This window comes from Asterias rubens, chromosome 3, assembly GCF_902459465.1.
Source record: "Asterias rubens chromosome 3, eAstRub1.3, whole genome shotgun sequence".
Classification (NCBI taxonomy): Eukaryota; Metazoa; Echinodermata; class Asteroidea; order Forcipulatida; family Asteriidae; genus Asterias; species Asterias rubens.
In genome coordinates, this window is record NC_047064.1 from 1531563 (window position 1) to 1546278 (window position 14716).

The 14716-nt window shown below is 39.6% G+C and overlaps 1 protein-coding gene across 2 annotated transcripts in view; it reads left to right on the plus strand.

Moving 5' to 3' along the window:
• Positions 1-14716, plus strand: part of LOC117287895 (coatomer subunit zeta-1-like) — a 57869-nt gene that overhangs the window by 41877 nt on the left and 1276 nt on the right. The window contains exons 7-8 of one of the 2 annotated variants that reach the window (XM_033768499.1): positions 8616-8636; positions 10842-10904. The exons of the other annotated variant lie outside the window; for it this stretch is intronic. Of the exons in view, the coding sequence (XP_033624390.1) occupies positions 8616-8636; positions 10842-10856 (36 nt within the window). The 3' untranslated portion in view covers positions 10857-10904. The remainder of the gene's footprint in view (positions 1-8615; positions 8637-10841; positions 10905-14716) is intronic. 2 annotated transcript variants of the gene reach the window in all.

Sequence of the window (14716 nt, forward strand, 5' to 3'; positions counted from 1 at the left end):
ACTGTAACCCACCAAAGTATAAATGCAAAAAACAGTTAATGGCCTGATGTTTGGACCCTGGCTCAAATTTCCTTCATCAAATGGAAATATAAGAGTAAGACTGCTCAGCTCAGTGTGTAGCTTTGTCATAATGGTTGTCGATCTTCTTTGAAGACGGCAGACAATTTTTTTTTGACCCTACCACATTCCTGGTTAAGTGTGCTTCGTTGCAACAACTCCTTTATAAAGAACTTTGGTCACTTGATAATGAATATAACCTTTTTTTTTTTACACACACTTTTAATTAGATTATAAATTAGTTGAAATTCCCCCCTGGCATGGGAATAGCAAAGGTGAGGTTTTTCTAGGTCAGTGAGGAGGGAAACGGATAGATGATATGGCTTTTTTTAAGGGTTGCTTTAAGAAGGTGACGGGAAAACAGAAGGGATACGGGTCAAGCTGATGCTGTATGCACACTCCCTGCTCGCGATCGTGCCCCCCCCCCCCCCCCCCCCACAAAAAAACTAGTTAGCCTGGGAGGAGAACAAATTGTGCAAACTGTGGCAGTTTGAACAAAAACATATTTTTTGTCTGCGTGTGGTCGGGGGATACATCGCAGGTCAACTTCAAGTCATGGCTAAGGGAGTTTTGTTGGTGTGAGGGCGGTAGAACAACATATTTTATGGAGAGGTCGTCTTATGTTGCACCCTAGAGGGACTTTTACATGTACCCCTAGAAGTAATTTTGTAAGATGGGTTAGGAGTAGATTTTGGAGCCACAAACGAAAAATCTTTTAAAAGGGAGCTAACTTTTGAGAGGCCATTGAGAAAATATGGTTTTCATGTAATTTGTTGTGTTTTATGCACTGGATGATGAGCTTCTAATTAAAGCAGCTTATTAATTACTAACGAGCCAGTTTCTCTTCAAGTATGCCCAGTGATTTGTTTTTTATATGAACAGAAATTTACTGTCAACTTACCGCAACCCTGATGTAAAATTTACAGGTCGAAAGATATAATTTTCCTGTACAAATTTCAGCTTCATTAGTTGTTTATTTTTTGAGAAAAAATGAAAATCACAGAGCAATGTTTCAGGATAGTCGCCTAAAAACCAGTACTGGTATATGGTTGTACATGCTAAAATAATGTTTGTCTCATTGAGATGAAAAATGTACCCAAACCCTTGAGTAATAATTCCAACTAATACGTGGTTTAATAGATAATAATTTTTGCATCGGGATAAAGAATACAATTTGGCTTTTACCCTTACAACGATGTATATTAAGCACTGGATACTCAGTACTTTCCTGAGTTCTGTGAAAAAAAACCGCGGTTTTCACAACACCTTAAACTGGTTGATGTTTTTCACCTCACCAACATGAAGACAAACATGGCATTACAGACGGTCTACCGGTAAGCCTGGCTTCCCTCAAGATCCATGGTCAATGCATCGCTAGCACACAAATTAAAAGAGATAATATTTGTCTTGGAATATTAAACACTCGGTAACCACCAACCTGCGGTTGGGACAGACCATCGCTAAAGTAAGTCATAAACTCGCCCCTAATTGAATAACCTGCTTAAACAAGTCTGGCAACACCTTTCTCCATCACCCCCTTTTTACTCTCACTGTCACTGAATCCAGCAAAACAGATAAAGGGTCTTATTTACTGCCCCGTTCATCCTTAGATTCGGGAAGAACATTTTGGAGAAAAATCCAGACGTAAATTTTGTCGAGCGGAGGGATTTGGGCGGTTATTAGGCTCCCTCAGCAAGAACAAAAAGAGGGGGCTGAATTAGCTTTTTGGGGGTATGGAGGATGCAGCTTGTAGTGCTCCAAGCTGGTTATGTTTATGGCTTAATACCTCTTCGTCCGTTCCAAATGCTCCTGATTTGGCGTTCAGGAGCCCCGACATCTGCTTGTTATTTTAACGTAGGGTCGTACACCCAGGAGAGGAACAGATTGTTACAGTGTGATACCTGGGTTTTCATGGGGAACGGGGAAAGACCTTAGCAGCAGCAAAAGGAAACGAGAGAGACGTGAATTTGCAGCTGCAGATTTCAACCGATTTAATTTTCTTGCTTTTAAAGTTTCAGTGATCCATCTTTGCCTATTTAGCTGGATTTATCACCCCTTGGATGAAGCCCCTTTCTGTGCCTCTTGCCATATTTAGTCCACCCCCCCACACTAAACCCCCACTTCCCCTCTGCCCAAACTTAGCTAGTCGACCCTTTCATAGAATCCAGGCTACAATCTGATAACATCCACAATAAATCCAACTGTCTGTTAAATTTGTACCCACAATCTGCGGTTTATACCTTGTTCACTACTGAACCCAAGCGTGGTCACCACCAACCCCTATTTTAGGGTTACTGATGTATTTCTGTTCATTTGTAGAACATGTCATGCATGTACATGTATTTGTATCCCTTGTAGTACTCGCACTGTGTACTCGTATACTACAGCCTTTTTTGTTATTCAAATAATAATTTTCACTCTTTGAGTCTTTTACGCTGAATTCGATTGGGCAGCTACGGCTATGGTATGGCTGTTGCTAAGGGTATTGCTAAGGACATCCTATATTTAAATTCATGATGATGAGCTGATCAAGTCATAGCCGTAGGCATAGCCGCTAATTCAGACATGGCCTAACATTGCAAACTTACTGCTCTTTGCTTTGTGCAACTTGCTGTTAGTATTCAGTTTTATCTTCTTAGCATTTGGTAAAAAAAACTTATTCTTTAAAGACAGTAGACACTATTGGTAATTGTCAAAGACTAGTCTTCACAGTTGGTGTATCTCAACATATGCTTAAAATAACAAACCTGTGAAAATTTGAGCTCAATCGGTCGTCGAATTTGCGAGATAATAATGAAAAAAGAAAAAACCCTTGTTTCACGAAGTTGTGTGCTTTCTGATGCTTGATTTCGAGACCTCAAATTCTAAACTTGAGGTCTCGAAATCAAATTCGTGGAAAATTACTTCTTTCTCGAAAACTACGTCCCTTCAGAGGGAGCTGTTTCTCACAATGTTTTATACCATCAACCTCTCCCCATTACTCATAATCAAGTAAGGTTTTATGATGATAATTATTTTGAGTAATTACCAATAGTGTCCACTGCCTTTAAGTGTTAACGTGTCATTGCTTAATGCTTACCAGTTTGGCTAATAGCTAAGCACACTTGGCATATATCCCTTTAGGCTCAATGAATATGGGTTTTCCTGGTGACTGACCTGTGATTGACCTTGATACCCTTTAAAATGTTCCAAACACATTCACCAGTTCACAGGAAAACGAAACAGCCCCTGCAAGAAGTTAACGTTACATGCAATGAGCCCATCACAAAACCATTTTCCAACTTACAAAAAGTTGAACGATGAACGGTTAAGCTGAACTTTTAAATTGTTACCACCAGGTATATTTGTTGTATTTCATAAAATACATACTGTTCAGAAATGATTGCAAACGATCTGCGATATCGTAAAAAGCAACAGCTTCATGTAACTTTTTCCCAGTTGCCTAAAGGACACCCTGGATTGATTGTAAAACGGTTCGGATGTGATTTACTTCAATCACAAACCCCCAACTCAAAATTTGTCCCGTTCGGGAAAACTGCTGACAGTTGATCGGCTGCCTAACATTTATCAGTGTCAAAAAGACCAAGTGGCTGGGATTGCAAAAGCTTTCCCCATTCCTCCCACAGGAATGACATAATTTATTCCGTGGAGATTTTGACACAAATACAAATCCATAAATAAGTTTTGTTTCTTGAGGGTCATTTTAAACTGATTAGATGAAATCAGAGTTAACGTCTGATTTCCATGTGGAATGCAAACTCAGACCGAAGTGTTGAGTGGGTAGGTCTTAAAGCTCACACCTTCAGGTGTGAAACGCTAATTGCAAAAAGGATGTCTACAATTTGAAAAACTTGATAATTCTAACACCCTAGGTGTTGGGTTGTAAGCCTAAACGGAAGCCTTTATTGGATGTTTAATAGTGGCGAAGGTTATGGGCTTGCCCCCTGTGTTTTTTTACCTTATAAAAATCCCAACTTTATTAAATCATAATTGAGGTGTTGATTGAGGATGCATTGGAAGGTGTTAAGAGTACCTTATCGAATTACAGCTTAACAAATCTAAAAATTGAAATTCTTTCATCATGTTTCAAGGGAACTACATGTGTAAGTATTCGGGAGAAAATTGCGTTAAAGTTAATTGGATGTGGAAGTTGTGAAGTTTTCTTGTACAGAAAGGTGTGGGACTTTAATGAAATTAGACAGCGATGGGATTCTTAGCTAACACTTGTAAACTGGGAGGTGTTAAAGCTATAATTGAAGGTTATGGGCAATTGCCAACTCATGGATGTTTGTATTGTTCAGTGATAGTTTTTATAAAACACATAAAAAGCCTTAATAAAAGAAACTATAGTATGGTTTCGCTGCTTGAATAGATAGTATTTTGGGAGAACTAATTAATGATGGTAAAAAATAACAGTTCTTGAATTGTTGGAAAACTTTTATTGTTGAAAAGCAAAATTAAAATCTTCTAGTTAAGCAATTTGGGTCAAACAAATAAACCATGTCTGTAGTATACAATATTATACTCTAACAATAGACATTGGTAAACGTCACCCACAAAGTTTTTTTTTCTGGGCCAGTTTGTTGGCATAAAATAAGATTAATGTGATAGTGTGAGCATCCTTGGTAGGTGCCAAAACACCAAATTGTTAATAAAACCGACATTTTGGTCAGCGCATCTGGAATTGTGACACGTTTATTGCTCCTAATGACATCGGAGTAGTCAGGGTCCCCTTGAAAACTCTCTACCTGTTTTTCCTCAGTGGTTAATGAAATAATTGACAAGGTGAACCATTGAAACCAGCCGCGGGGGTTTAGCTTGCGTTTTTGTCCAACCTATTTTGACCGGATGTTCGGAGTTCCTCAAAATGTGTGAAAATCTAATCCTAAGAGGATGTGCCAATAATGATCAGTGGAAATCCTGAATAGTCATCCATCTTGATTGTCCAACAATGTCCGAAGTATGATTGGATTGAAGGCGGAGGTGTGAAGATGAAATTGGAGGATTGAACAGGTTGCGTTAATTGACGACACAGGTGTTTACCAAATTGTCAGACAGATGTTCCCCCGACTCAAAACATGAGGAAAAACAGGACATTGTTTGATTTGACCCTTACATCGATGTGTTTTAAGCACTGTTTACTCAATACTTTCCTGAGTTCTGTGAAAACAGATCCACAGGCAAATCACTCAGTTGGGATTCGCACCCACGACCTTTGCATTGCTATAGCAGGTGTCTAACCACTAGACCACGGAGCTAGGCAGTTTGAATCCTATGTGTTATTAGGGGGCAAGCTGAGGAAAGCCTTTGAATGCGTGGCAAGCCAAGAGAAACTCTGAAGGCGTGGCACGCCCAGTGAAAGCTCTGAAGGCGTTTCAAGCCCAGGGAAACCTTTGAAGGTGTGGCAAGCCCAGGGAAAGCTTTGAAGGCGTGGCCAGTCCAGGGAAAGCTTTGAAGGCGTATCAAGCCCAAGGAAACCTTTGAAGGCGTGGCAAGCCCAGGGAAAGCTTTGAAGGCGTGGCCAGCCCAGGGAAAGCTTGAAGGCGTGGCCAGCCCAGGGAAAGCTTTGAAGGCGTGGCAAGCCCAGGGAAAGCTTGAAGGCGTGGCAAGCCCAGGGAAAGCTTTGAAGGTGTGGCCAGCCCAGGGAAAGCTTTGAAGGCGTTTCAAGCCCAGGGAAACCTTTGAAGGCGTGGCAAGCCCAGGGAAACCTTTGAAGGCGTGGCCAGCCCAGGGAAAGCTTTGAAGGCGTTTCAAGCCCAAGGAAACCTTTGAAGGCGTGGCAAGCCCAGGGAAAGCTTTGAAGGCGTGGCCAGCCCAGGGAAAGCTTTGAAGGCGTGGCCAGCCCAGGGAAAGCTTTGAAGGCGTGGCAAGCCCAGGGAAAGCTTTGAAGGCGTGGCAAGCCCAGGGAAAGCTTTGAAGGTGTGGCCAGCCCAGGGAAAGCTTTGAAGGCGTTTCAAGCCCAGGGAAACCTTTGAAGGCGTGGCAAGCCCAGGGAAACCTTTGAAGGCGTGGCCAGCCCAGGGAAAGCTTTGAAGGCGTTTCAAGCCCAGGGAAACCTTTGAAGGCGTGGCAAGCCCAGGGAAAGCTTTGATGGCGTTTCAAGCCCAGGGAAAGCCTTTGAAGGAGTGGTAATCCCAGGACAAGCGCTTTAAAGGTTGTGACCTCCAATTAATTCCAGTTCAGCATGTGATGGTCTCATGACTGTTATGTCTTAATCTCCATGGCAACACTGACTACATTTTTAATGAAAAACACAGGATCATTTACCAAGGACCCCACCCAAGTGTGTTTTTATAGGTATTCTTTTTGTAAAATAAAAACCACAAGGGGCAATTTGAGTCTGGTTTATTCATGTTTTCTCTGCGTTTATGAGCCACCTCATCCTGTTTTTTTGTGAGCTGGTCACCTGAAGTGGGAGAAACGGCTGTCACTTTTCCATGTGGGAACTTTGTTTTTCACTTCAAAAGGTGTGTTTTTTGTCTGAATGTAAATCTGTTCTCCATGGTGTGTTGAATCGAGACACCTGAGCTCAATTTCACTGCTCTTCTTGTTGCCGAATGATGTGCTTTCAGTCGCCAAATTTCTGCCCTAGCTGGGTAAGCGAAGAATGCCTAAAAGTGGAAAGCCTAAATTCCCTGCTAACCTGTGAAATACGCTTGACGTAAGCGTGGAATTCCCTGCTTCCGCAATCGCTGATTCTTTGGTTACAGTATTAAGCAGAGCCATGAAGTTGGGCCCTGTTTATGAAATTTGTAAAAATGGTAAAAGTTGCAGGTGTTATTGGTTTGGCAATCAGTCTCGAGATCTGTGTCCACTTTCCGACTGTAGCTCAAGGGGTCAGATATTACCAGTCTGGAAGTACTTACACCTTGATTGCGACCTTTTTGACTCCATAAGGGGAAACCCCTCTGGGGATGGAAATGGGGTAATGCCTTGCCTAACCCCCTAAAGTGATTTTGTTTTTCGTTGATTCTGTTTTTCGTTGATTAACTCCTTTGGTAATACTTTCCTGAATCTATCAGAATCCATCAGCAAATGAAGTCTGCTTAGCAGCCAGTTGGATATGGGTTTCATTCATGGGCGTGGTCTGATTATGCGCTATCCCTGTTTGAAGCCCTGTAATAATAATAACAAATTCTTGTATAGCGCATTTCACAATAAAACGTATCAATGCGCTTTACATTAGTCCTGTAACAAACCTTAGTACAAACCTTAGTGTCCTAAAGGGCATGTTTGCTTTACTAAATGCTTAGCATCTGACGGTGTATCATGGCTGTGCAGTCAAGCACACTGGACGTAAGGTCTGGTGTTTTTAATCAGCAGAGTGTGGGTTCGAGTCCTGGTCTTAACACTTGTGTTCTTAAACAAGGGTTTTAATTAGTATTGCTTTGTCCTTTGGATGGGATGTCAAGCCATTGGTCCTGTGTGCTCTGTTTTATGCATAACGGTACACTTATTGTTGAAAGGGGTTGCCCGTTGTTCCCGGTAGTGGCTGTTGTTCCCGGTAGTGGCTGTTGTTCCCGGTAGTGGCTGTTGAATGCGCTGCAGTACCTTTTTACAATGAAATTTCTTTTCTTCAGTTTTCTCAACAAGTACAGACCAACTACATGTAGCTGAAACTTTTACCAGTGAACTTTATTGTATTTTTTAATTAATTTTGCCAATAAAAAAAAATAAAAATAAAGAAAAAGTTTAGTTAACAGTGACTGTATTAGGCATTTTATTAAAATAAATCATAATTTGATTTCTGGCTCCATCTTGGGTTCAGACTCAGGTTTTCATGGAGCTGAGGAGGGAGCCAATGAATCCCAGGTTTGTTAAACCTCTTGAAGGCAGTGGACACTATTGGTAATTACTCAAAATAGTTTTCAGCATAAAACCTTAAGTTGGTAACGAGTAATGGGGAGAGGTTGATAAGTATAATACACTGTGAGAAATGGCTCCCTATGAAGTAGCATAGTTCTTTTGAGAAAGAAGTAATTTTCCACGAATTTGATTTTGAGACCTCAGATTTAGAATTTGAGGTCTCAAAATCAAGCATCTGAAAGCACACAACTGTGTGTGACAAGGGTGTTTTTTCTTTCATTATCATCTCGCAACTTTAACGACCATTGAGCTCAAATTTTCACAGGTTGGTTATTTGATGCATATGTTGAGATACACCAAGAGAGAAGACTGGTCTTTGACAATTATCAATAGTGTCCAGTGTCTTTAATGAAGAGTGTTCTCATGGAATGGATGGTATAGCCTGAAATAATAGGAACTTGAGGAACTAGTAGGAACTTTATTATTACAAAAGTTTGGTTTTGTTGGAACTGATATTTATATGAATTTTAATGAAGTTGCCACTTTTGGGATTGTATTCATTGTGTATATGTTCGCTTTGCAACCTTGCACTTTGTTCTTCTCTTGATAATATATTTCAATTGTTTTATCGGCAAAATGTTATGTTATTTGTGCTAATGCTCATGACATTGTTTTTGTTTTATTCCTACTTTTGCACCTCGCACCATCAAACATTGTATCCACCCTACTGTGGCTAATGCATGGTGGTATAGACCATATCGAACAAGTTACAAGTAAGTTACAAACGGAGTAATCCATTGTGTTTATAGGGATGTCAGACGGTAGACTAATCACAACTTCTTCATCTCTTGCTTTTCCCCCCAACCTTTAGATAAATTCCCACAATTTTTGAAAACAAATTATTTGCAGTGTGTGCAATAATTATTAGGGACTTTTCATTTTCGACGACGGATGGTTCTGCGACGGTAAAGATGACATTTGGTGTCATCTGCGCATGCGTCTGCTTTGAGGACGGTCGTCCCTCAATTTCTACGACAGTACTTGGGATGAATCTTCGTTGTGCTGAAAACGACAACGTTTAGCTGAACCGTCGTAGAACCATCCGTCGTCGAAAACGAAAAGTCCCTATTATGTAATGTGCTACACCAATATTTGTGTTCAAACATTATTTCACTTAATAATAATAATAAAGACATGAAATGCACACATATCCACCCTGCTGGGTGTTCAAAGCGCATTAAGAAACCAAAAACAAAAAGAACGAAAACAGAAACAACAAAATAAATCCTTGAAAGCCTGTGACATAAGGTTAGTTTTGAGAGAAGATTTAAATTTCGAAGACTTGACTCTTGATTGTCAAGTCAAACAAGCTTCAATCCGCACAAAGTAAATTCGGTTTTGGATTTCATCATTTAACAAGATTTTCTACAACGTTTTTATTTCAAACTTCAAACGTAGTTTCCATTTAGTTCCTTCAAAAAATTTCTATTTTCTGGTTCTGTGGTGGTTCAAAGTTTACACTTTCCCGTCCATATTAAAATAAATCGCATCTTTATTCCAATATTGCATGGTTAGGAAAACTATAAGGCGTTCTTCCTTAACTGTGGTCTGCTATCCAAAACGACAGTAAAAAAACAAACACCCAAAGACGATTCATATTACTACCCAATTGGAACAGCTTTGTAAGTCATAGGCCTCTCTTAATATTTATGCAGGACGTCATAATTCTTACCCAAAATGAGGCTATGGGCGCAAGTCCCCCATCACTTGCAGTGGTTGCGCCCATCGCCTCGTTTTGGGTTAGCATTGTGACGTACCTCATGCATATATATTAAGAGAGGCGTATTAGCTCATATTGCTGCCTACAAAACCACCACCCCTTTGGCAAGAGTCCGCTTTTAGATTATGTCCTCCATGCGTAAAATTGTCTAGAAATTTTGTCTGATAGCGCCCGCTTTTGTCTCAACATTTTTTGGCTCATGGTAACTTTCACTATGGAGAACACACACACTGGGGGACAAAATCTCCTGTAACACAACCACAGATAGTTTGTATTTCAAAAGTCTCACAGAAATGACAATACCCAAAAGAAATTTGGATGACAAAATACAGGAGTGATAAATAAAAATAATAATAATCTAAAACTTACAAATTTAAAAGTGATTACTGTTCCATTTGAAATGCTGTCGAAATTTTGAAAACAGCTTTGAAAGTTACAAGTTACAAAATTTTGATACTGTTAATGAAATAAATGCATTTGAACACACATCCCTTACCAGCTATATTCCATTTTTTCGCTGTTTTCACATAAAACAGGCTATTTAATTTGATGACATTTTCACAAGTTGGTTTGATGTTGTATCAATCGAAAAACTAGAAGATGACAATAGATTTACTTTCAAAGATCCCATGGTGTTTTAGACTTGTGGACAAGTCCTTGAATGTTTGTCTCTCCGGCGACACCCGGAGGATACTCCCGGAGACTACTGGCTCCAAACTACTGCCCAGGGGCCAATTTCATAGAGCTGCTTAAGTAAAAAATTTGCTTAAGCACGTAAATAGCTTGCTTATTTTACACATGTTACTGGCCAAAATTTCATGCCATATACATTGCTTATGACTAGTACTTAGCTGTTGTTTACTTAGCATAACAATTGAGTTGAGTCTTGGCCAGTAATCTGATTTTACTAAGCAATGAATTTTCGTGCTTAAGCAGCTCTATGAAATGGGGCCCAGACTTATGGGGCAATAGTTGCGAGAGTAGTCTTGCAATGACATCACCAGTGTTGCGATATTCCTGGAATGGGTCGGTACGCGATCATAGTGACTTGTCCACAAGTCTATCATGACTTGTCCACAAGTCTATCATGACTTGTCCACAAGTCTTATTAAGATACGGACAGATGAAAAAATCAAGGCCGACCCAACATTTTGCGACTGTTCTTTAACTGATGCATATTCATAACTCCATTCCTTAGTTTTTCAGAGAATAAAATAGAAAATAGCATCGGGTACCACCAGTCTTAACCAGCTATCTGAAGGTATATGAATATTCATTAGCATGTTTATTCTCATTGGGTGTGGCGCTCACTGCTCACCGCTGATTGGTTGAAGATGCTTCTCTGCTATCGCATGGTTGTTGTAGTTTGCTGGCGTAGTTTGCTAGATTGAAAAAGGTGAAGGGTTTGCGTAGTGTAATAGCTTAACGGACATTGACTACAAGCCAAGAACAAGAGTTTGGTGTTAAAATTTTGTTGGTAAAACTAATAATTCATAAGGTACTATACAGCTACATTTACTTTTTGAAAGCTGTTTTGTTAAACACTGTATTTCAGTTAAGAGCAAACTTTCACAAGTTTAAGAAAAGCTATCGACAAAATATGGAGACTAGGAACTGCAAGTTAGCTCAATTTGTAGAGTACCAGTACATGATCTTGAAGACTGCTAGTTCTAGTCAACAGTTTCCTTGTAGTGTATTACTTGGAATGTGGTAGTTTGAAAAAGCATTTTTTTCAGCTATGGACTCTGCTGCTGGTATTAGATGAATAAACTAATCCATATTTATTAAACGTTAAGTAACACTTAAGTTTACACTTTACTTGCTTTTCACCCTTTAGTCGTAACATGTTCCGGCTTTCCTGCGGGGCTAAACATGGCCTTTTTTCAACTGAGCTCCACATGCCACAAATGCTCACAACATGTACACATTGCTATTTTTTCCACAGCGACAAAAGTTTGTGTCAGGGAGCATTCCATAATCATTGCAAGACATGGACAAATGAAATTATTTTTAATACAGCATATTGGAGGGTTGGGATGGGGGAAGGGGGTGGGGTAATTCAGAACATGCCACCTGCACTACCCGCCAAGGGGGGGGGGGGTTATACAGGAAAAGTGGCAAGTAGGAAATAGGAATTGATTGACATATTAAAGACACTTGACAGTGGACACTATTGATAATTGTCAAAGACTAGTCTTCTCACTTGGTGTATCTCAACATATGCATAACATAACAAACCTGTGAAAATTTGAGCTCAATTGGTCGTTGAAGTTGCAAGATACTAATGAAAGAAAAAAACACCCTTGTCGCACCATGGTTACACCAAATGTGTGCTTTCAGATGCTTGATTTCGAGACCTCAAATTCTAAATCTGAGGTCTCGAAATCAAATTTGTGGAAAAATACTTCTTTCTTGAAAACTACATCACTTCAGAGGGAGCCGTTTCTCACAACGTTTTATACTACCAACCCCTCCCCATTACTCGTCACCAAGTAAGGTTTTATGCTAATAAATATTTTGAGTAATTACCAATAGTGTCTGCCTTTAACTGGACAATAGAAGTATGACATTCCTGTAGTACAGGTTACACTACACACTGCCCCAAATTTATGTCACTGCTTTTCTGCTTAGTTCTGCAATTATGGCATCCATAAATTGCATAACTTTGTGGGTATTGAGCTTGATTTCAAAATTTGCTCGATTTCCTTAATTAAGTCTTAAAGATTTTAGTGAAACCTAGCCCTGCTCGGCAACAGGGTGATTTCTCTTTTGATAATTCTGTTAGTTTAATATGAATTTACATGAAACTGTGAACACGCGATGTTCTTTAAAGTTCAACAGATGACAATTGTGGTAGGAACTTAAGACACGTCCGCACAGTGTTTTTTACAATGTTGAAGAACAGATTTTCAAAAAAGGGATTTTCCTCAAATGAAAGGAATGAGTGATTGCAACACATGACAGGTCTGATACTGCATGAAGGCAATGCAGGCAATTTCCTCCATGCCCCTCTGGTCATTGCCCTGGTGCCCTTAAAATGCTCCAATAGAAATTTAGTGTCCTCATATAGGGTGCCCTTTACCAAGGAGAAATGGCTTGGTGCCCTTTCCCTTTCAAAAATGAAGTATACAGGCCTGCATGTATGTTTACATATAGGACGTACATGTAATGCGTATGATTCAATATACTTTCTACTGGTTGTGAATCTTGTGTACAGAGATGTAAGACGGTCAAGTTGTTTTGGTTCAGTGGTTTTTACAACATGTGTGAAATGATTTCAAGTTACTTTGACAATTTCAAGTTGAAAGACAAAAAATTCCAGAGTGGGATTTGAACTGAAAGGGTGGGGAAGGTCTTGCTACTAAATAGTGCAGCTCAAATACTTAAAATATAAACAAATTATAAATCACTGAAGGGAAAGTTCAACATTCAACCACTATGTATAAGGGACATTTAATATGGAAGTACGATTTTACCTTTTAAGGGGGGGGGGGTTACTTTGCTTCATTATTTCTTTAATATAAGCACAAGTTTTTTTGCGGGGGTTGAAATTACTTGTTTTAGCAATTTTCCTTGAAAAAAAAAAAGCATGAGAGTTTCCTGACCATATAAGATATGGGTTCCGGGGTCTGCAAATAAAGGGCCCCTCCCAAACTTGAGACCCACTTCTGCCATATCCACTTTAGATTGAAAAGCCCTACACGACGCAGCCCCCCTATTCCCTGGCTAACGTGTAGGTAGGGTGATAGGATTTAGGTCAGAGAGTGGAGAGAGGGCCTGTTGCGTTTCAAAATATACGCAACCATAAGACAATGAGATTTAAATGTTTTCTTATTGATTTATTACTATAGGTTTTCTCGGTCAATTTCGGCAAATGAGCAGCCAATATAACCACCAAGCTATTCTATTTTGCGTGAAATCGAATGCTACTGAAAAGGGTCATTCGATTTCGTTTTATGATTAGTCAAATGTAATGTTGCGTCATTCGATTCAAAATATTCATTCAATTTAACAATTCATCAAAGCAGCATTCAAATTCGCAGACGCTTCTTTAGGCGTGTGTGTCATGAAAAAGAATGACGATACGCTACATTGAACAAAGTGCTAAAGGAATTTGACTTGACTCAAAACGAAATTGAATGACCGAATTCTGAATTTGAAATGCAGTAACAACTGGAGAGGCAAAACAGCTTTAATTCGAAGGCATGAAGATGAAATTGACTGCTCATTTGCCGAATTTGAACGAGAAAACCTTTAACATAAACCCCCAAAAATTGTTTGGGGTCTTATTTTGATTCTGGTCTTTTAACAAATATCTGGTCTTACTAGTAGATGTAGTGAGGTACAAGCCATGCCATGCTGTGGTTCCCCCTAAATTTGAGCTCTACAATTCAGTTGTGGCTAGCGTGGATTGGACAATGATTGGTTCATGATTAGGAAATGACCTTCAAATCTTAGTTCCATGTAAGATAAGTCAAGTTTCATCAACTAAATTAAAACGCTTCTCCTCTCTTTGAGACCAGCTGTTGAGTAACTCGGTCTGCCCAGATGGGCTTAAAACCCTTAATACCTCACCCTTGAGCTTACTGCTTAAGAGGGTCTGGCTGGACCACATGCCATTAACCCCCCCCCCCCCCCTCCACCTCAGCATGAACTTGTTCATTGACATTGAGACTTTGTTGAGACTTAGATATGGTTCTTGTAAGTAATACTCTGTTAATTGCTTATGCTTAAAAAGTGCACTATTATCCTTCTTGTGTCATGTCATTTTAGCCCTTAAATGTCCTTTCTAATGTGCCTGTTTGCACATTTCAATTCAAATTTTAAGAGAAACTGTTGCGAGTTTGTGGTTTTTGCGAAGGAATGCTTGCTTCTCATAAACACTGTTTTAGCTCAATGTTTTCTTCTTCGTCTTTCTTGCAATTAAACACAATTTCCTGCGACATCTTCATCTCTTACAGTTGGTTCGATGTTGTGACAATTCTTGTGTAAGATGGAAATACAGCCTCATCAAGGGTTTACCATCTTGTCATTATCTCATTTATTCCTTTCCTCGGTCTCTTCCTGTATTTC